We start from the raw sequence: 22650 nt of genomic DNA on the forward strand, positions 1-22650 counted from the left end.
AGGGGTGTGGGGTGTGGGGGGTTGAGTCATGTGTGGAAACTCACAGAGGGAGTGGACACATTTCATTTCAATCCCGCAGCTTCTCTGGATAGGAGCCAGGTTGATTCTGGGTACTGAGAGGCCTTGTGGGTGGATGTGGTTGCGCCTGAGTCTTCTCAGCTTCATGAGGGGCTCCCAAGTTTCACAGGCTCTTTCTTAATGAATGAAAACTTGGATGGGACTGAGGCGGGTCAGGGCTAATTCAGACTAACAAGGACTAACCAGGACTAACAAGGATTCTTAAAAGGTTTCCTGTTCATCTTGAGACTTGTAATACATTTAGTAGGAGACAGACCTGGGTCCACATCTCAGCTGTGCCACTCAGCAGCCCTGAGCTCTTGGGTAAGTAATTTCTCACCCTGAGCCTCAGTGTGTTTGTGAAATTGAGACTGGCTGGTCTGCCTACTTACCTACCTACTTTACAGGGTTGTGTTGAAACTAGAGAGAACACTGTTTAAAGACCTAATACTTCCTGGCATGTAGTAAGCACTCAGTAAATGGTAAGATTTCTTAAGAATAATGACAACATGAAAAGCTTATATATGTCTCAATATTCCATTATGCATAAACTTAGTTTGCAGGGGGTTTTTGATTCCTCAGACCTTGGCATATCCAGAGGGCAGAATGTGGGCTAGGAAGGTAGAGCTCCTTTCTGTAACTCCAGCACTGTTCATTCTGGAAATTGGCAGGAAAGGTGGATGACCCTGGAGACAGATGATGTACTATGATTAAAATTGGAAAAGAAGGTCAAGAAGGGAGGAAACTCATCGTAAGAATGTGGTTGATCCTTTCACTTTTACTATTTATTCTTCACAGCAGCACTTAGAAGTTGGCGGATTATCCCCAAATTACAGAAGTGGAAATGTGCATTCTAAGACGCTGTGTATCACCCAGTGTTCCATAGTGAAGGATTATCAGTGCTCAGGTCACCTTGACTCCCAAGTCAGGTTCTTGCTGATACACTCCCCATCTTGAGGACTAGCACCATTTCCCTTTAACTCAGGATTTCTCAGCCTCAGCAATATGAGGCTTTGGGGCTGGATAATTTTTTTGTCATGAGGGCATGTCCTATGCTTGGTAAGATGTTTAGCAATCCCCTGCCTCTACCATGGGAAGATTGGCTCACCTGGTCCTCCCATGCCAGTTGTAACAACGCAGAATGTTTCCAGACATGGGCAAGTGTCCCCTGGGGGGTGGGGGCAAAATCATCTCCAGGTGATTATCATTGCTGTAACTCATGAAATTCAGCAATCTTGGCTCATAAATATTATCTTCTGGGTAGGAGTTGTTGGAGTATGTGGAAGGAAGGAAATGATGCTCGTTGAGCGTCTCATATGTGTTAGCCCCTGTCCTAATGTCTTTCCCATGTAACATCTCATTTATTCCTCAAAACAGTCGCAAAGCAAAGGTATTATTATCCCCATTTTGTGTGAGGAAATCAGGACTCAGTTAGTTGAACTGGCTTGCTCAGTAGTGGTAACATGCTATTTTGAGCTTGGATCTCTCTGACTCCTTGTTTCTGCTCCTGTCTGCCCCGCCCCAATTCCAGGAAGAGGAAGGTTTTTGTTTTTTTCTGAGTGAAGCACCTTTTGTTCTCCCAACTCCTCACACCTTGAAAAGATTCTCAAGTTGGGAAAACATAAATGACAGACACAGGAGCAGCAGCTGTGTACTTTTCACCCTGTCAGAAAATGGAAGAGGGAGTGAAGCAGTTAGCTTTCCCCAGCCCTAATCACAGAAGCTTCTCTAAAACAGCCTCCTTTTTCCCCCCTGGTTAAATGCCTCTGCAGCACGACCACATACAAGCGAGTGCTGTGCTGTGACACCTCTGTGAGGTTTTTCATCAGCCTTACAAATTGATCATTATGATTGTCTTAAAATGGAACTAGGTACAAGTTGCTAGTAGGGCCCTTTCTCTTGCATGAAGACTGCTTCACGATGAACTGTCCTCAAAGCAGCAAGCATAGAAGATTAGACATCATGGTTTATTTTCCTTCCAATGTGTGTTGATTTATGTGTGCAGTTCGATGGATGGAGCTGGAAGTCTCTGAAGGAGAAGTGGGGCTTCTTTGAGGAGTCTGGCACACATATTTAGAGCAATTGCCTCTAACCATTCGGGGGCTATTGATCCCTTTTGAAAACCTGATGAAAGCTTATAGGCCCTCTTCCTAGAAAAATCCACATATTCATTCATTTCTTGGCAGATAATTTCATGGCATTGATGGACCTCTTTAGGGAACCATAGGCGCTGGATGGAGAGTGATAGATCTCTTGGTATCTAAAAAAGAAGTCTGTCTGATTTGTTAATGTGTTTCAGTAGTATTAAAAATGTTCATATACTTTGACCCAGTAATTGCATTGCTGGGAATCTTTCTTAAGAAAACAACCTGGATGTCAAACAAGGCTTTAACCACAGAGATGCACAGTGAAGCATTATTTATGCTATTCACATGTCAGCTGGGGTCTCCATGTTCTTCTGAGAGCTGGATTTAAGTGGTTCCAATCTCTGCCAATTGCACATCAGTAGGAGTCCAAAGCTGTTCCTATGGATCTGCACTGTCCAGTTCAGTAGCCACTAGCCATGTGGCTGTTCACATGTAAACTTACTGTAAATTTAATAAAATGAAACATTTAGTTCCTTGGTACATTAGCCACATTTTAAATGCTCAATAGGCACCTGTAGCTAGTGGCTACTGTAGTTGACAGTGAAGGTATAGAATATTTCCATCACTGGAGAAAGTTCTGTTGGACAGGGCTCCCCAAGATTAATGCAAATTCTGGGAGGTGTGCATTTTCTTGGCCTCCTCTGGGTTTTGGGCTTCTAGTCTGTGCAAGCTCTCTGTATAGCTTAGCACTACGTCTCCTCTCCCAGAATAAAAATCCACTCATACTATACATTTCTGAGTGGTTAACCCATCACAGTGGAGTTTTGTTGACCCTTAATAGATTAGTCTTTTTCTCCCTCTTACTGTTGACTCACTCTTCCTTTAATTTTTTCTCTTCCCACCTGTCCCCCACCCTTACTTCCAATATGACTCTTTTGAGGAGCGCAGCAGGAGTCCTCTGTCTCCCTTTCTTCTGAAGCCTGGGTGTCCAAGTGACACCCAGGCCCTGGGGAGCCTCCCTTTCTATACGCAAGCCCTCTCAGGGCATTGTTCAGAACAGAGACACGTTCTGGACTGGAGAATTACATTATTTTCACCTAGTTATGCCTATAGCAAAAATTTGGAATTGACCCAGGTATCCACTAATAGGGGATGAGTTAAAGTGAGTGACAGGACATTCACCTGGTTTAATATTATATGGTCATTAAAAATGATGTTTGCAAATAATTGCTAAAAATATAGGGAATTATGAAGTGAGGAATGCATATCAGCATTGTATGTCTAGTATTATTTCAGCCATGTAAATTACTAATAGGGGAAAAGATTGGAAGGAAATACAGTCTGCCGTGTGTTAGTTGGTAGTAGGAGCCTGGTAATTTTTGTTTTCTTTATACTGTTGTATTTAAAATCTTCTATAGTAAGCCTGTATTTACTTTTATAACCAGAAAAAAACACAAATGACATAAAAATCACAGGAACAGTTTCTGGGCTTTGCATCTAAAAGTACAAATAGGTCTGTTTTAAAACTTCTGGTGTCTTGTTTTACCAAGTATCAACAACCTGCAGGCTGAGTTAAACAACATTTTTGCCCTGCGGAAGCAACTGGAGCGGGATGTGCTTTCATATCAGAATTTGCAGAAGACCTTGGAGGAGCAGATCAGCGAAATTCGGAGGCGGGAAGGTACACACTTTATTCTATGTGCTTCTCTTTGGTTTTTCCACTTGGAGGGCATGAACTGAACTTCATGAGAGTCCTAAATATTTGTTAAGGGATGAAACATACACAGGGTTTCATCTGGAGATCCTTTTTGTGGTGACCACGCTGATGTTAGCCTTCCTAGTAGAAGAGCCCAGTAAGTTGTACTAAATTCTGCTGAAGGTCAGGTGCAGGATTGCTTCCTAGCTGCCTCTACTGTTTTCTGCATCGTTTGATACTTCTAGTTCCAAATATCCCTGGGCACTTGCAATCCCCTTTTCTGGGGGATTACAGCCCTCACCGCCCAAAACATCTGAGTACTGCCTACCACAGCACCTACTGCAGAGAGCCCAAGACCACACACACATATGGGTGAGACGCTGTTTTAGGTTGAGCACTGTTTTTAGTGGTGTATATGCATTAAAGGAGGGCTACAACATGAGGGTCCTGTGGGACATATGTTTTCTGTATTCATCACAGTAATATTAAGATTTGACTCTCTCCCCTGGTAGAACTTGAACCCTTTAAAGTTTGGGTTGGTATCTGATTCCCTTCTGTATCTCTAGCCTGGTGCCTGACACATATGGTAAAAATTGATAATAACAGTGGTAGGTTTGACATCTCTTGAGCATCTGCTCTGTACGAGGCCCAGTGCTAGGCACCTGACTTTCCACCTGTGACCCTCACAGTCATCTCATTAGGTAGAGTAGGTAGATGAAGAAACCAGGGCTCAGCTGGGGGTTGATGTGCCCAGATTTGAGCCAAGGCATCTTCCTTTAAGTTTAGCTGTTTCTAGTATTCTACACCATAGTTTAGGTGTATCAGCTCTTACACGTGTGTGTTAAATGAGATACTGTTTGTTGATATGCCTGGCTCAGTACACATATACACACATCTTCCCCCCGCCCCCTGCTTCTCCCCTTCCTATTACAATTGACCTTTGCTGCAAAGGAAGTAGATCCTTACATCGGTGACCAGAGATTCTTCTGTCTTAGCACTAGCAGGCACTTTTTGCACTTAGTGTGCTGGTTTCCCATGAGGGTTCTGGGGCCAGTAAAAAAAATAGATCAGACACTTTTATCTCCCTTGAGTTCTGCCCTTGTGGGTCACATCTAATTTTTCTGCATTTTCCCCTAAACAGAATCAGTCCCTCATTTAAACTGAAATCACCATTTTCTTGTGCCATTCAGAATGGTCTCCAGGCACAATACTTGATATGCAAATTATAATTCACAGTTGGCCACAGTGAACACCTACGGCCTAAGATGAAACCATACATTGAAATACCAGCCTGTTGAGAAAGGGAAAATTACTTTTGCTCCAAAGGTGGTGCCTTAGGCCCCCTCTGTGCACTATGCTCCCTTCCGCCCCACCTCCCCCATTCACATTGCTTTGGATGGATTGCACAGGGATCAGTCTTGGGAGGACCTGTTTTTGATATTCCTTTTCTCTTCCCCCTCCCCACCTTTTGTTTTTTTGGGCAGAAGAATCATTTTCATTTTATAGTGATCAAACATCTTATCTAAGTATTTGCCTTGAAGAAAACAATCGGTTTCAAGTGGAACATTTTCTCAAGAAGAACTTAAGAAAAGGTATTGACCTATTAACTTTTAGTGCATTTCTTTTTGTTAGATTGTTTGTTGTATCTTGGGTTCCTGATGAGAGGTTAAGATTCTGAAGGCCCCTCTCCTTCCTTCCTGTCCCCTCTGCCTTGTTGTGTGTGCCCCTCCTGTGTCCATTACCTGGAGTACCTTCCCTCGTGTCTGATAAACTCCCCAGGCCTAAGAACCCAGCCAGGCTTGATCTCCTTGAGGAAAAGCTCTCTGGCCCCTCCGTTTAGAGTTAGCCACTTTTCCTTCGGCTGTTCACCTCTTTTTTTTGTACCTAATCCAAATCGATGTCCTTCTCTTACTGATCTGTAATTATGTGGTTATTTGTCTATATTTCCTTGCTAGGTTGTGAACATCTTAAACTTAGTGATTATGTCTTACTTATTTCTGATTTCCCATTGCCTGGTACACACACAGGAGCTCATAATAGATACATTTTGAGTGAATAATGTTCCAGGTTTGATCAGTACATCTTTTTTTAAACTGGAAAGGTTCTTCAATGTGTTGATCAGTGGCCTGGTTAGAGTGGTTTAGTGTTTCAAGGTTCTGAAAAACATTGTTAGGAATAGGAGGTTTGAGACTGTTTGATTTATTGTAAAATTATCATGTATGTGTGACTGAGATTCAGTTTCCGTCTTGGAATAATTTACATTCTGATAGAAGACACAGGCATGTAAACAAGTAATTGCAATGTGAGGTGCAAGGTTGCTGTATGGGCAGCTGTACAAGGTATAGAAATAGCAGAGGAGAGGTTAATTGCCTGTATGGGAGATGGCGGGGTGAACTTACTTGATCAGGGGAAGCTTCTCAACAGAAGTGAGACTTGAAGTGGGTTTTGAAGGACAAATTCAGGGTTTGCCCAGGTCTCCACTTTCTCAGCAAAGAAAGAGAAAACAGCCTGTGTAAGGCACAGAATGAAGAAGTAGCAAGGAGAATAACATTTTGGGTATTTTGGGAGGAATAGGGCAAGGAGTATGGAGGCAGCTGTTAGTTTTTAAAGATGAAGAAAATAGAGATGATAATAGCTGCTGCTAGTGCCTACTGGGGCTGTGGTAAGGCCAGGAGGTAGTTCACTTGGTTGACACTTAGTAAATTCAGAATGTCTTGTTCTTCCTATTAGAACCTCCTTGAGGATTAGATCCAATTTTTGTTCATATTTTGATGTATTGGATATCTACTATGTGTACTCAGGGTGGGAATTTCCATGTTATTTGAAGAGCTAATAATCGCTTCCATCAAGAAGCCTCGGAAAATTACTGGCCATTGGGATTTGAAGCCTGCAGGAAACCAAGGTGGTGTCTGCTCGGTTCCTTATGTGTCTGGCCTCGCAAGACCCAGGCCCAGCTCTGCCTGTGTAGAGGCAGCTGCTCTTTCACATGGTTAGGCACTTTGGCTATTGTTCTGTCTCATTTAGCTCTCCAGGCACCCCAGCTATGGGACTTTGGGCAGTTAAATTTCTTTGTATTTCATGTCCTTATTGTAAAATGGATATAGACATACTAGCCTGTTCACCTCCTCAGGATTTTTGCAAGGAGTGATGGACTAAAGCTTGTAGGAGTATTTTACTAGCCATAAATTGCTTCATAATTGACAACTGTTAATATTACTGGCATTGCGAGATAGGTGTGCAGAGGAGGAGGTCACTAGTGAAAAGTAAGACTCTGATACAGTTTCAGAAACTTTAGCCTTGGGAGACTTTTCCTCCAGAGGGCCTCAAGTGCAGGAGAGAGATAGTATTAGCTGTCACTGACTGAACACTTAGACCGTGCCAGGGTCTTCAGTGCACTGTGACCACAATCTGTTCAGTTCTCATAGTAACTCTACAGATGAGGAAACTGGGACTTCGATTGTGCAGTTTGCCCAGGATCTTTTTGCCTTGAAGTGATGGCTCTGGGATTAGAATACTGGTATGTCAGATGTTAAAGACAGTATTTTTGTCACTGTGCGCAGGGTATCCTGAGGGCTAGAATCAGCCTGATTCCCCATAACCATGGTGCCAAAGAGTCGCTTAATAGGGCTGTCTGGGGCTGTGGCCCTGGGAAGCTGAAGCCTCTTGTTGGGTAGACAGCCCTCTCCTGTTTTTACCTCCTAGGTCAGTGACCTCATACAGCTAGTGAAGGAGCTGCATACAGACAACCAGCATCTGAAGAAAACCATTTTTGATCTCTCCTGCATGGGTTTCCAGGGAAATGGGATTCCAGATAGACTTGTGTCTACAGAACAAACAGAGGTAAGAAATATTTTTATTGTCATGTGCTGATTACAAAAATATAACAACCGGATTGGTATGGTGGCTCACGCCTGTAATCCTGGCACTTTGGGAGGCTGAGGTGGGAGGATCACTTGGGCCCAGGAGGTTGAGGCTGCAGTGAGCTGTGATTACACCACTGCACTCCAGCCTGCGGGATAGAGCGAGACCCTGTCTCAAAAAAAAAAACCCATCAAAACCATTTATTCATATATATGTATGTATGTATACAAACCATATATTTGTATGTATGTATGTATGTATAACAACCCGAAAGGTTTTTCAAGACTGCATCTGTTCCTGGGGAGATCTCTAACTGAAATTCCCTTTGTTGTGAACTGGTTATTGAGGGTCCCACTAGGCTGTCAGGTCTGCCCACAGGCTTCCTCAGGTTCGAGTCGTGTCTCCATGGACACATTCGATATACTGTGATGCTTTGACTCTGGTCCAGCCCTGGGACCTGTGCTGCAGATGGCACACATCTGGATGAGTGATGTGGTCTCAGAGGGATCTGGAGAGTTTCCAAACCACCCAGATAATTTGAATAGTGTGGATGCAGCCTTAATGAATACATTAGCATTGAAAAACTGACATACACACAACCCACCCGGGAAAAGAGGAAAGAAGTCTTATTCTCCTTGATGACTTCTGGGCCTCAGTGCTGATCTTTGTGACTTATTGGCTCTGATTTTCTCTGTTTGGGACCCGGGCTGCACAATGGGAGGACCCTGAAGTTGTGATGTTGTTTCCCTCTTCATTCCCTATCTTGGCCTGACTGTCCCGTAGGAAGCACCTTGCTTCATGCGCGGGTTAGCATTGTTTCGGAAGACCAGAACTGCTCTCCCATAAAGTGCAGTAGTAGGGCCGTTATGTACTTGGGTCCCTCGTGTATGAAACTGGAATCTTCCTGGTTGGGGTTGTCTTCTGCTCTACCTGGAGTGCCAGGTAGATGGAGAACTCACATTCATTGCAATATCATTTCTTGGGAAAGATTTGTCAGCCTTAAGCTGTCTCCTCCTACCTTCCAAGTGGGAAATGCTCAAAGGTGTTTATGCTGCACTCTGGCCATCTTCTTTCTTTGTGAGAGGGAACATTATTGATCTTAGCCTCCAGGACTCTAGATAATTTTGAAAACCAAGAATATCTGTGATCCATTTAGGGAGAAACAAGTCTGATTTGCTTCCTCCGAGGCAGCGTTCTTCACCAACTTCATTTGAGACACAAGTGGTGTGTTTTGTTTGTTCATTTGCCCTTTAAAAGTCTGTTAAATGTCCCATTATGTCCCTTGGAGAAAACGGCTTTTTCCTTTTCCCACCCTAAGATCTTAATATCAGCCGACTCAGATTTGTTGAGTCTTTTATCATATTGTACTTCGATTTGATGTTCCCCATGAATAGCCTTGTTCTTTATAGCACAGCTCCCCATCATCCCCCAGAATGGGATGGGAAAGGTGATGAGCCCACTGGAATCTTAGCTGAGGGAGTAGATGGAGTTAGGGTGAGGGTGAGATGGGAAAGAGCGGAGCCTGCGGTTCTCTGGGAGTACGTGTGGTTCTCCTTTGATGAGAAACAAATCAGAAACAAACCAGAAATGCGTATATTGTCCGTAGCATTTCCCGAGCAGCATGACTTGCAAAGTGGGGTCTGGGTATGATTCCTGTTCTCTAGGAGCCTATAAATCAGAAAAGGCGGAGGGGAAAGCAAGTATATTTTTATTTTTAAAATTCAGTATTTTTTCTCCAATATTTAATTAACCCATAGCATTACCCCAACATTTGGAAAACAGAGAGAATAAATTACCCCTATTTCTGTCACTTTAAAACAAGCACACAGTTAATTAACATTTGGAAGTGTTCCTTCTGTATTTGTGTGTATGAACATGTGTATGCACATACCTCTCCTGGAATGCAGCTTTGTCTTCTGTTCTTGCTAATTGCTATTATGTCATAGCATCTCATCCCATGTTATGAATGTGCTGAAACTTAACTGCCTCACTGCTGTTGGACATGTAGGTTATTTGTAGTGATTTGCCATTTTTAATTCCCTAATAAATGTCTTTGAACACAAATCTTTTTCTGTGTTTAGGGTTTTTTTTTCCTTAGAGTTGATTCCCAGATATGTGTCATTAGGAGGTCCAAGGACAGATATAAATATGCAATAGGCATACAATTTATTTTCATTTATTTATTTATTCTCCACCGCCCCCCAACAACTTCTAATTTGTAAAAGACTATAAGTAGTTTGAAGGCTCTAATAGAGTTTGTCAGATTTCTTTTTAAGATGCTGGCTCTGGTGTAGAACCTCACCAGCTGGGTACCATGGTGCTCAGTACCTGCCTGCTGGTAGTTCACATAGACACCACCAAACAAAACACCAAGAACAGGTATCCTGTTGTTGCTGTGTACATTTAAACAAATACGAGGTTGCACCTATTTTCTCATATTTATTTGCTGGTTATTCATGCATTATAGGATAATTAGGTTGAAAATTGATACAGAGGAGTGATTTCAGCACAGTGTAGTCAGGACGTGGACCTGCCTTCTGAGTGTAGGCTATGTGTGAAGAAAGCATGTGACATGAGTCCTGGCACACTGCAAAGGCTCGAAGGCGTTAGTTACTATTATCATTTACTTATATTGTCATTATTAAGAATGGTTAGAAAACTAACTTTTTTTTGACATAGAGAGGATACCTGGACAAAGGGGCGTAATTTAATTGAACTCAAATATTTGTAGGGCTGTCATGTTGACAAGAAATAGACCTTGTGTGACTCTAAAGGACAGAAATGGTTCTCAGAAGTAGAAGGTACTTGTTAAATATTCTGTTAATAGTAACAATAAAACCTGGTTTGTCAGAGCAGATTTAATTTCATTAAAAGGAGGAACTTTCTAACAATTTGACTTCATACGTTATTATGAGTTTTACATGATTTATAAAGCCCTTGGCACAGTTCTGGCATGTGGTAGGTACTCAGTGAAACAGCTATTTTATTTTATTTTTTTGGTGAGTTAGTGGCAGAGATGGGACTATAACCCTCTTCTGACTCCCTTTAGAGTTGTTTAGCAACACCATAGGGCAGTGCTTCTGAAGTTTAATGTGTACGTAAATTTCCTGAGAGTCTTGTTAAAATGCAGATTCTTGTCCAGTAAGCCTAGCATGGGGCCTGAGAGTCTGTATTTCTAACAGATTTGGGTGATGATGCTTCTGCTGCCCTAAGGAATACCCTTTGAGTAGCAAGACCAGAGGCAATCCTGAAAACCACTTGTTTCTAGATCTCGTTTTGAAAAAAGTCATTATTCGTTTGTTTATTTGTTCAGCAGTGTTATTGAGCATCAGGCATTGATGTTAAAACTATGAACACATGCATGTCCCCGCCCTGTCTAGGATGTAATCTAGAGAAGCAGAGGGGCAGTCGTGGCAGAGTGTGGTGAGGGCTCTGATGGAGTGAATGCATAGTCTCAAGGGAGTTGTAGACAGGTGCTCAGCCCTCACTTTGGGGATTAAGGGAAGTTCTTCCTGGAGGAGGAAGGGGAGCTGCCAAGAAGATGAAGAAAGAATAGCTCAAGAGACGGGGGGAGAGGCAGTAGAGTGCAGAGTAACAGCATGGGGTTTCAAGGAGGGAGTGTTTCATAGTGTGGAACACTCTGAGAAGACAAGAAAGAAAAAAGTACTGAGAACCTCCTGTGAGTCCCATGACCAGTTTCATTAGAGTGAGGGGGACAGAAGCCAGCTTGCAGGGCTTAGAGAAGTGATGAGAAATGAGGAAATGAGGATACAGCCAGTTGACACTTGGAGGTTTGGAGGTTGCTTCTTTAGTGGCAGTAGGGCTGGAAGCTGAGCCAGGTATAGTGACTCAGTTCTTTCTGACATCTTAGTTCTATGTCTTCGAAAATGGGTAAGCAGCATGTAGCATGAAGTACATTTCTCTATGTCCATAACATTTAATTTCTTGACCATTCCTGGAAACTGAGAGTTTACTTTTAATTTTGACCAGGTCAGCAGAGGTAAAGAAAAATGAAAGTGAATTTTTACTTCACTGTATCAAGTATTGGCATGGTTATGGTTCTGGAAATGCAGAATAACTTTGATGCTTTTCATATTTCAACTTGGAATGACGTGTTAACGATAGTTTCTTTGCTCAGCTAAACTTAGGGGAAACTCTTCTCAGATCCGCAGGAGTCAGGGAGGAGCTTCTCTCTGCCTCCTTCCTAACCCCATGTGGATTTCATCTCTCGTTAATAAACAAGGTCTTTGGGGACCTTTCCTGGGCAGTAAAAGCCACATTGCAGAAGGTGAGAATAGACCCCTTGCAGAAGCCTGGAGAGAGGCAGAGAACACTCAGTGACCAGAGCTGTTGGGGAATCAGAGAGAGACTTTCATTATTGTTTTGAGACGGAGTCTCACTCTGTCGCCCAGGCTGGAGTACAGTGGTGCAATCTCAGCTCACTGCAAGCTAAGCTCCGCCTCCCAGGTTCACACCATTCTTCTACCTCAGCCTCCCGAGTAGCTGGGATTACAGTCGTCCGCCACCACACCCGGCTAATTTTTTGTATTTTTAGTAGAGATGGTGTTTCACAGTGTTAGCCAGGATGGTCTTGATCTCCTGACCTCATGATCCACCCACCTCAGCCTTCCAAAGTGCTGGAATTACAGGCGTGAGCCTCCACGCCCGGCCCTGTTTTGTTTTGTTTTAAAGATGGGAAAGACTTTCTCCTAATATTTTATTATGAAAAAATTCAGACACAGCAAAGTGAAAAGATTTTTACAGTGAATACCCATATACTCACCACCTAGGTTCTATTCCCATTTCCTACCTGCCCATCATCACTCTGTCTCATCTTTCTGATAAATTTTAATTGAAGCTACAAACATCAATATACTTCCCCCAAGTACTTCAGTGTACATTATCTTCAATAAATGCTTATAGTTAAATGAACTGTAGAAATTGTAAGCCTGTGTTCACTAAGTTTTACAAGTGTATGTGCCTGTGTAAGGCAAACCCCTATCAAGAGCCTGCGTCTCCTCTGTTGTCCAAACCCAATCCCACCCCAGCTGCTCTTCTGATTTTGTCCCACTATGGGTTAATTTTGCCTAGACCTTCATATAAGTGGAGTCCTACAGTATATTCTCTTTTGTATATATTCTTTTACTCAGCATTGTGTTTTTGAGATTCATCTATGTTGTTAGTGCATCAAGTTTGTTCCTTTTTATTGCCAAGTAGTATTCCATTGCATGAATGGATTACATTGTTTATTCATTCTGCTATTAATGGACACTTGGGTAAAAGGTGATATGAGCATTCATGTACAATTCTTAGTTGGGACATACTTTTTTTTTTTTTTAAACTTAACGAGTACCTATGAGTAGAATTCCTGAGTCATAGGGTTATTAGTTTTATAAGAAATGCCAATGCTTTTTCCAAACCTTTTATATTCCCACCAATGAGTTTGATAGTTCCAGTTAGTCTTTATCACGGTGAGAATGTTATGGTAATGAGGGAAGAAACCAAAAGAGAAAGAGGCTTCCTTACCCATATTTATAAACTTCTATACCTCAGTAGGTATATTTATGCATGTCTAGTCTGTTTTGTGCTTGATAGGATAGTGGGATATGGTTTTTGATCATCACTTCTGTTTGATCCTGATTGCAGATTTAGATATGGTTAGATTGAATGTGTTCTGACCCTGGGAAGTTTCTATAAAAACTGAACTCAGTTGCCTTTGTTTTGTTTTTCTTCCAAAACAATGTTTTTCTTCTGAAAGGAAAATCAGAGAGTTGGACTGGAGAGCTATGGGGATAATTGACTAAACACAGGGATTCAGAGAGAAAACTTGAACTAGAACCGTAGGTATCTCACATGTACAACACACCCAACAAATGACCCAGTACTCCGTGGTTTCAGCACCTTCGGTGTGGACTATTTTGTTTTGTTTTTGTTTTCGAGACAGGGTCTTTGCTCTGTTGTCCAGGCTGGAGTGCAGTGGTGTGATCACGGCTCACTGCAGCCTCAACCTCCCTGGGCTCAGGTGATCCTTCTGCCTCAGTCTCTTGGGACTGCAGGCATGTGCCACCACACCCGGCAAATTTTTGTACTTTTTGTAGAGACAAGTGTCTCACTCTGTTGTCCTGACTGGTCTTGAACTGCTGAGCTCAAGCAATCTGCTTGCCTAGGGCTCCCAAAGTGCTAAGATTACAGGTGTGAGCCACCGCACCTGGCCAGACTCTTTTATTGATGAGATAAGATTTGGTATAATTTTGACATAGCTTCGATTGATTCCTTACCCGGGAGTGGCTGGCCACCTTTTCTCTCATTTTTAATTTGGTTAATTCAGGTGCCCCATGAATAGAATTTTTACTTTTCCGGAGAGCTGAGAACTGGCTTTCTTGAGAACTTTGTACTGTCCATTTTGTAGCACTCAGAAGCTTTGGGATTTACACTTCTTTGAAGCATTAGGTATTTATGCAGTCTTTATAAATAACTGTCCTTCGTTTCCAAAAGCATAAAGTTATCGTCAGGCAAGCGTGATACTCTTCTCATTAGAGATGAGGACTTTTTGTCAGCAAAATGACAGTGTTGCCAGGACTGTCCATCTCAGAGGTGTGACAGTCAAACAAGAAGAGGTTAATGCCTTGTCCTAAATAGGAGAAATGATGCATAAATTGGGCACACCATAAATTTCATTTATTACTTTCTTGCTATTTGATATTTTCAATTCCATCAATAGCCGTTTTCCAAAATCTTGTTACTTTTATATAATCTGAAAGTGAATTTAGCAAAGGCAGGAGTGGCAGTGGCGTACAGCATATTTAATTTACGGCAGCTAAGGAAAGGCCATGCAAGGGCAAGGGGCAATGTCTTTAGTTATTTTCTTGGGGAATTTGTCCTTAAATTATGCTTGATCCAGGCAGCTGGTGTGATTCGCCACAACTAGCAGCTCTAACTTTGGTTAATTTTTATTTCATGGCTTTGGCATTTGTTTCTTCCTCTTTTTTGTTTGCCTTTTGTTTTGCATTAAAAAAAAAAAAAAAGACATCACTGACTTATTCATACATATTCATGCTGCACACTTTTTTGGGTTGCATTTTCACATCATTCCATGCTCCATGTAGCTTATGGCTAGCAAGGAGGATGAGGACACGATCAAAATTGGAGAGGATGACGAGAATAATTTCCTGAGTGACCAGCATTTGCAGCAGAGTAATGAGGTAGGAACCTTGCAGTTAACTCCTTATTTCATCTATTCTACTCTATGTCCAAACCAGTCTTCGAGTCTGGAATGAGTCCAGTGAGTTTTCTGTTCGTTCTGCCTATATCGTGTACCTTTCATGTGCCAGTGGAAAGCAAAGAGTAGGTCTCTTCCCTCTTAGAAGTTAAAAACTGGGTGATGGAGCCAGTCATGAAACATGAAAACAAGCGTATACTTGCAAATAAAAATGGACTTGTTATAGTAGAATAGCAGGCATTGGATGTTTGACCTGGACAAATCTTCAGTGATCTAATCCAAACCATTTTATGAATTAGAAACTGAAGCCTTTGAAGAATGATGATTTATTTGGGGCACAGAGCAAATCAGTGATAGAGTTAGGATAAGAACCCTTGTTTCTGGACTGTGTGAACTACCAGATCATTTGGTTGAGGCGTAAAGACCTACTGATGGAACTTAGTTCCCCTTCCTAGGGGCGCTCTGCAGTCTCCTCATCTGGAACCCACACTGTCATTTGGGCATTGTGAGAATATGACCCCCATCCACATAGAGCACTCTTCCAATCACATTGATACTGAACATTTGGAGCAAGCAGTCTCCAACCCTCTAATTCATAAAATGTGTGGGAGACTCCAAGCAGTCTCCAAAGTTGAAAGAACCCTAGAGACTGGGATGTGGTGGGGGTAAGATGCTACAGATTTGGCATTTTTGGCCTTCAGGATGTTCAAATTTGTGGAGTCACAAAGGGAAGATCTTAAAATATAGATAGTTTTAGAAAGCAAAGTAATTAAAAGTGCAACCAGATGAACCTCATTCGAAGTCTTAGCTTTGGCACTACTCTCTCTGTGACCTTGGTTAATTAGTGTTTAACCTCTAAGCCTGAGTTTCCTCATCAATGAGGATAGTAATACTTCCTTTTAGGATTGTGATATTTAAATAGAAAGGCATGTAATAAGTGCTCAGTAAATAATAATTATTGTTTTTATTATTCTATACGTTTCCTTCTTTGGAGGTTGCTTATTAGTTGGATTTAATAACTAGATTGGTGGCAAAGAAGACACTATAAATAACAACTCGTTTGTGTAGGTCTTGTCTTCCATTTAAAAATCTTAATCATTTCACCAGTGTGGAGAGATGGGGGTGATGGCTAGTGTGTATATCACTAGCAGTAATGAAGTCAAGAGGAATTATTTATAGACTGGTAGAAGAAATTTACAGCTTTGGATAAGGGAGAAAGAATGCTAATTGCAGCACCTCAAAGACATGCCCAGTACAGGCTTTAACTAGTTGCGTCTTTGGTACCACTCCTCTGGGACCCTCAGTGACCCAAGAAGGTGGATCCGTAAATAACATCTCCATGGGAATTAGGAACTCTCTACCTTCCTAATGAGAAAGATCAAAGCCATGTTAAATTGTATGTGTCTGTAAAGAGTAAGTCAGCTTTCTGATACATAATAAGGAGGATACATTGCAAGAAGAATGTAATAAACACTCAAATCATTGTTAATGACATGGGTTCCCTACTCTTCTTAGAAAGAACTTTCAAGGAGTGGGCTGTAGGGGTGGGAGAATGCATTTCCAGTGTGCACCTGTAGTGAGTAAGACAAGTAACCTGAGGTGGTCTCATTTCATTCTCCTAAGAACCGCGGGAGGTACCATTACTGCCCCCATTTTATAGGTGAGGAAACTGAGGGTGAGGAGAAGTGATGTAAACATCTCTATCCTTTTTCTAGAACATCTCCCTATGTTAAAGTGAGTACGTGCGCACCTGCGTGCCTGTGTCTCTCTCTCTTCCTCCTTCTCCCCCTTTCCTTTTTTGTTTCTCTCTGGCTCAGTGTGTCTGGCTTATTTGCACTTACTCACTTACCCTGCATCTCCATCCTCTCTCCACACACCCGCTTCCCTTACTCCTTATTCTATTATTTGACCAAATACTTTTATTTGCAGATTATGAAAGACCTTTCCAAAGGAGGCTGCAAAAATGGATACTTAAGGCGCACGGAGCCTAAGATTTTAGAATCCGATGGGGCCCAGGCACCTGGCTGCCTAGAAGAAGGCGTGTTCATAAACCTGCTTGCCCCTTTGTTCAATGAGAAGGCCACGTTGTTACTGGAATCCAGGTAGACATGAGGCCCAGACATTCCTTTGTTTCTCTAGTTCTAGGGGAGAACAAACTCATTTTGCTAAATGGGTTTGGATGCTGCTGCTGTGTAATTTACCTGAGAGAGCTCCTGAAATGGCTTGGAAGGAATCTTGCCAGTCATGCAATTAAGTAATTAGGCTGCATCCTAGTGGCTGTGAGGGGACGTCAGCAAAGCCTCATGTAAGCCCATTATAAAGAGGAGAAAGAAAGCTTTCTTTGAGAATTATTCCTGGGAGCCCCAGAAAGGGCTGCCTTGCTGTCAGCGAGAGGAATCAGCCCTACCGAAATCTCTCCCAGTTTCGACAACAGCTTAAAAAATATCACTGTAGTTGTGATTCTGCTGTTTTTGTTGAGCTTGAATTAAAGTTCTCTTCTCATTGTATCTGTTGGGAGCCATTCCTATGTGAGGAGATACTACAGGTTGTTTTCCTTAAAACAAAAAAGGAGAAACATTCCGTACATTTGTGTTTTTTCAATTAATCCTTTGGGAGTAATTTTCCCCTTTCATGTTCTTCCTAGTCCTTCCATAACAGCTGCTTGGGCTTTGGAACCAAAAGAGCTGTCTTTTATCTCTCAGTGCCTCAGTTTATCTGATTACTTCTTAGGGTTGCTGTGGGGAGTAAGAAAAAAACACTTAAGAAAAATGGCTGGCGTGTGGTGTGGTGCGTGTTCAATAACAGTTTTCAGTTCTCCTCCCAAATAGGCAGAGAAATGGAGCAGTAATGATTGCCCATGACTCTTGACAAGAGCCAGAAACGCTAATATTTCTTGTATCATTGATGGACTAAGCCTTACGGGCGTTTCTTCAGTGGAAAAATGGGATTGAAGCACTCTGTTTTTGTGAGCTCAGCAAGCCTGACTCCTCCCCAATCCCTGACATCTGTCCAATATTTTTCTAGCATGAGTCTTCTTGGAAGACATGCTCAGTGGCAATTCTGGCTTATTATCACAAGTAGTTAGATGACCATAGTAGTTGGTGCTTGGGAAATGGAGGATTTCCTGAACATCACGATCCCTAATTTTACTTCAGAGTTAAAAGACACTTTTTGTGTGAGGGCCATGTGGGAATGTACTTGGGTGATGTGAATCAGGGAGAGTGCAGTGGGCTGTGGTAGGAGCGTGGTGAATTGGGCGGTCGGGGGAAATGCTTCCTTCTGGCAATGGAAGCATTTCAGCCCCAGCTGAAATGGGAGTCAGAAAGGTCTGGAATCTCAGCTTTGCTCTGCCACTTGGTTGGGGGATCCTGAACCTTTATGAGCCCATTTATTCATCTGTAAAATGGGCTTTTAAAGAATCCCCCTCTCACAGTCTTATTGTGAGGATTCAGTGTATTTAGAGGATTTGGCACATGGTAAGTGCTTAGGAAATGTCAATTCCTCTTCCCTTATACCTTCCTCATGGCACAGATGCCCAGGAAGGGGATATAAACAATATTTGGGCTCTGAGAAATCTCTTGGACTGAACCATTGAAAAGGTCCGGCTTATAGTTATAGCTTAATGAATCTGCTGTTCAGATTTCTAGCAAAATAACACTTGAAATGTTTTATTTAATAGCACCACCACTTTAGTATATTATAATGGCCTCTTTCACCACCTTTTACTACCCATGTGTAAAGTATTTTTCCTCGGTTTTATTGTGTTGTTTGGTGGTGAGTAATGGTCTTCCTTTGGCTAGCCAAATAACAATTGTCATTATTTTTTATCTGTATTAAAGAGGCGAAGGAAAGGAAAATTTAGTTTAACATCTCCTGAAGCTTGAAATGCCAGAAATATTTTGAAAGTCTGGGTTTACTATAGTTTGAGGTTGTTTCTGTTGTCTAGATAATTTCACATTAGAGGTGAAAAATGTACCATACGTTTAAATTTTGTTGTTAACCCCATTTTGGTGTGCTATAGCTATTTAAATGGAGTTGACTCTGCCCCCATCTAGATAATAGAAATCTGGATATGCAGAGGGCCTTCTCCCTCCCCTCAGAGGGCTCAGTGGGAAAGACAACACAGGGGTGCCTGTCATTGCCAGTGGCAGCAAAGATCGGAGGAAGGGAAGGTCAGAGTATGTTAAAGGAGTTGTAGAGTACAGCCTGACTGTTTCACAGGGTTTCTAGAGATAGAGCAGGTAGTAGAAACCGAAGTGAGAAGAAAAAAGAGCTAACACCAATGAGGACCTTCTGTCCCCTTCTTTTGCTGACTGCCACCACCTCACCCAGACCTGCATTTTCTTTCTCCTGGGAGTTAGCAACAGCTTTCCAGCTGGTCTCTTCTCTCTACTTTCCCCATTTATTTTCCCATAATTTTCTGTCCCAGTTTCATAACTCTGTCTTCTTATGATTTTTTTCCCTTTATTTTTTAGATGATTTAAACATACTTATTTAAAAATCTTCTTCAGATTGCTTTATTGTTTCTGTTTCCTCAATTGTGAATTCTCTCATTAGGTTGTTGTCTTTTTAATAGCCCTCTTCTTACAGCTGTGGGTTTTCTCCCGTGTTTCTGATCTCTGGATACTTTTATCTTGATTTTTGAGCCCTATAGTGTACCTTACACTATTTTTTAGGTGTGCATATTTTGCAGTCATTACTCTGTGATTAGACCAGCATGAGGGGAGCTCCTCTGTGTGTGAGGCCTCTCTGTCCATTCTCTATGCAACAGCAGCCAGAGTCACCTTTCTTGATTTTTTTTTTTTTTCTTTTTTTGACATAAAGTTTGGCTCTGTTGCTCAGGCTGGAGTGCAGTGGCACGATCTCAGTTCACTGCAGCCTCCTGGGTTCAAGTCATTGTCCCACCTCAGCCTCCCGAGTAGCTGGGACTACAGGCACATGCCATCATCCCTGGCTAATTTTTTGTATTTTTTGTAGAGATAGGGTTTCGCCATGTTGCCCAGGCTGGTCTCGAATTCGTGAGCCCAAGCTATCTGCCTGCCCTGGCCTCCCAAAGTGCTGGGATGATAGGCATGAACCATGACGCCCGGCCTGGAGTCACCTTTCTGAAGCACCTGTGTGACCAGCCCGGTCCATCGCAAGGCCTTTCAGTGGCCTTCTTTTTTTTTTTTCTCAATGTGTTGTACAGGACTCTTCGTTTTTTCCCTGCCCATCTTTCCAGCCTCACCCCTTCTTCTCCACTTGACTCTGTTCCTGTTGTTTTCCATGCTTAGACTGTTCCATTTCCCCTCCTCGAGGCTTCCGTGCTTAGACTGTTCTCATTGATGTTAGAAACCCTCCGCTGTCGTTCTCCCTGCCACCCCCAGTCTGGGGCACTCTGGGATGGTTGCCCTGTAACCATAATTTGTTTACATATGTTTCTCTAAAACTAGTCCATGTCCTCCTGGGATAGTTTTATATCCCCAGTGGCCACTGCAGTGCCCAGCACAAGAAACACACAAGGGAGTCTTCTTGAGTTACTCCACCGGAGCACCATTCCAGGTGTTTTACATGCTGGCTTAGTTTTGCTTCCCTGGAAAGCAGAGCCTGAGATTCGGATTAGAGTATAAGGGATTTGTTTGGGATTTGACATCAGGGAGCAGGAATGAGGGCTCAGGGAGAGTAAGACAGGAATGAAAGCAGAACCAATAAGGGTGCAGTGATGATCTGGTTACTGCTGGGGACCCTCTGAGGGACTGTATATTACTATGCCTGTGTGGTCCATCTGAAGGATGGGAGACTGGGACATTTACGCAACAGCTGTCTTCTCCCACTGGTTGAGAGTTTCCCCAGAAATGGAAACTGTTTCACACTTCCACACTGCTTTACTGGCTTGCTCATAGAGCTTTGGAAAAAGCCCCAAGGCAGCAGAGATGTAGAGGGTGTTTGAGGTGGGACTGTGTCTATGGGAACTGTCCACACAGCAGCAGCTGAAGTCAGAGGTGTGCCAAGGGTATGTGACAAGGAGCATGGAAAGTATCTGCTGCCTATACAATATCTCGTTTAATCCTCATAGCTGTCTTGTGGAGGAATACTTATCTTCTTTTCAGAGAATTGCGGAGTTAGAATATGAAGGGATTTGTATCTGTCTTCAAAGCCAATGCACTTTCTACTATGCCTGTATACAAATATTCTTTCATTAACACCTCTTTGTTAAGCACCCATTGTGCACCAAGATGGATTAGGTCATCGATGGACCAGCCAGGTTGGCCAGATTAGTCTAAAGCCATACTTGCTCCTGAATATAGAAATGGGGCCAGGGCCAGGAGGTTGGCTGGCGGGGTAGAGTCAGGGAGGACCCTGTAATTGTCATGGACACCTTATAATCCTGTTTTTTTCTACCTGGGCCCAGCCTGCGTTCACATATTCATGTGACTCACCCACTTGCTGTGTACCTTGTGTCAAATTAATTCTACTCTTCTTATCCTTGAAATGACATGGTAGTACCTGCCTTGTTTGGTTGCTGTGAGGTTACACAGGATAAAATACTGGATGTGGGTCCTGGCACGTTGTGGGTACACACTGTATTTAGTTTTGATGGAATCTGGGCAACAGTAGGTGGGGATAACTTGGGATACTGGCTAGGGGACAAGGCCTAGCAGAAAGCTTGATTCTTCTACTTCCTTCCCTTTTGGAAAAACAGGCCAGACCTTCTGAAAGTGGTACGGGAACTGCTTCTGGGACATCTGTGCTTGACAGAGCAGGAAGTTTCTGGAGAACACCTTGGTGGTAAAACTGAGAAGACACCCAAGCAAAAAGGTGAACTTGTCCATTTTGTCCAAACCAACTCATTTTCCAAGCCACATGATGAACTGAAGTTGTCTTGTGAGGCCCAGCTAGTAAAGGCAGGCGAAGTGCCCAAGGTGGAGCTGAAAGATGCCTCAGTGCAGACTGTGGCCATGGAGGGCGACCTGCACAGATCCAAGCACGAAGCAGTGGGAGAGGCTTGGGAAGAGAAACCAATCAACACTGCACTCAGAGCAGAGCATCGGCCAGAGAACCTGCACAGGGTGCCTGGGTGGCAGGCTGCCCTCCTTTCCCTCCCTGGTGGGACCAATAGAGTAAGTTTTTCCATGTATTAATTATGTACTTACTTTATACAAAGAAAAAACTTTAAAAATCACCTTTAATCTTACCACTTTCTTCCCATTTATATGATGAGAATGTCCAGTGTCTCCCCCTGCTTGCACTTACCCTGGCCTCCACCCAGAGCTGTGTGTCCTCACTGACCTTCCTCTGCCTCTCCTTCCCCTCACTCCCTTTGTCTGTCTTCCTCCATCTCAGCCCTATCTAATTTATCTGTATATTGCGACATTTATGTATTTTCCTTAGAAAAAACACATGTGAGGTCTTGTTTATACATCTGTCTATAGCCGTCTATTTCATGTTATGAGGAACATCTTTCCTTGTAATGGCTACATAAGGTTGCATTGTGGAGATGTCCCAAAATCTATCCAGTTTTCATTGTATTGACGAACATTTGCTTTTGCAGGTTGCAGTCAAATGGTCATAACCTGACTTTAGGGGTAGGGATGAGAACCTAGGTTTTATCTTGTGCAGACTTTGTGTAGTAGAGGTATTCTGAGGGCTTCGTCTATAATCTTTTATCCTGACAACACTCATCAAAGATCTGGAAGCCACACCCCATGTTCCTGTTGTTAACCAGTGGTTGAGCTGAGACTCCCACTGTA

General features: G+C 42.7%; 1 protein-coding gene across 1 annotated transcript in view; it reads left to right on the forward strand.

Annotated features, from left to right (window-relative positions):
- The window catches only part of CDK5RAP2 (CDK5 regulatory subunit associated protein 2), a 200627-nt gene that overhangs the window by 115698 nt on the left and 62279 nt on the right, over positions 1 to 22650 (forward strand). The window contains 7 exon segments of the mRNA XM_017884203.1: positions 3695 to 3825; positions 5325 to 5432; positions 5908 to 5969; positions 7543 to 7680; positions 14808 to 14903; positions 16850 to 17022; positions 21603 to 22020. Coding sequence (XP_017739692.1) covers positions 3695 to 3825; positions 5325 to 5432; positions 5908 to 5969; positions 7543 to 7680; positions 14808 to 14903; positions 16850 to 17022; positions 21603 to 22020 — 1126 coding nt within the window.

Source organism: Rhinopithecus bieti, unplaced genomic scaffold (genome assembly GCF_001698545.2).
Source record: "Rhinopithecus bieti isolate Rb0 unplaced genomic scaffold, ASM169854v2 scaffold_13710, whole genome shotgun sequence".
NCBI classification, from domain to species: Eukaryota; Metazoa; Chordata; class Mammalia; order Primates; family Cercopithecidae; genus Rhinopithecus; species Rhinopithecus bieti.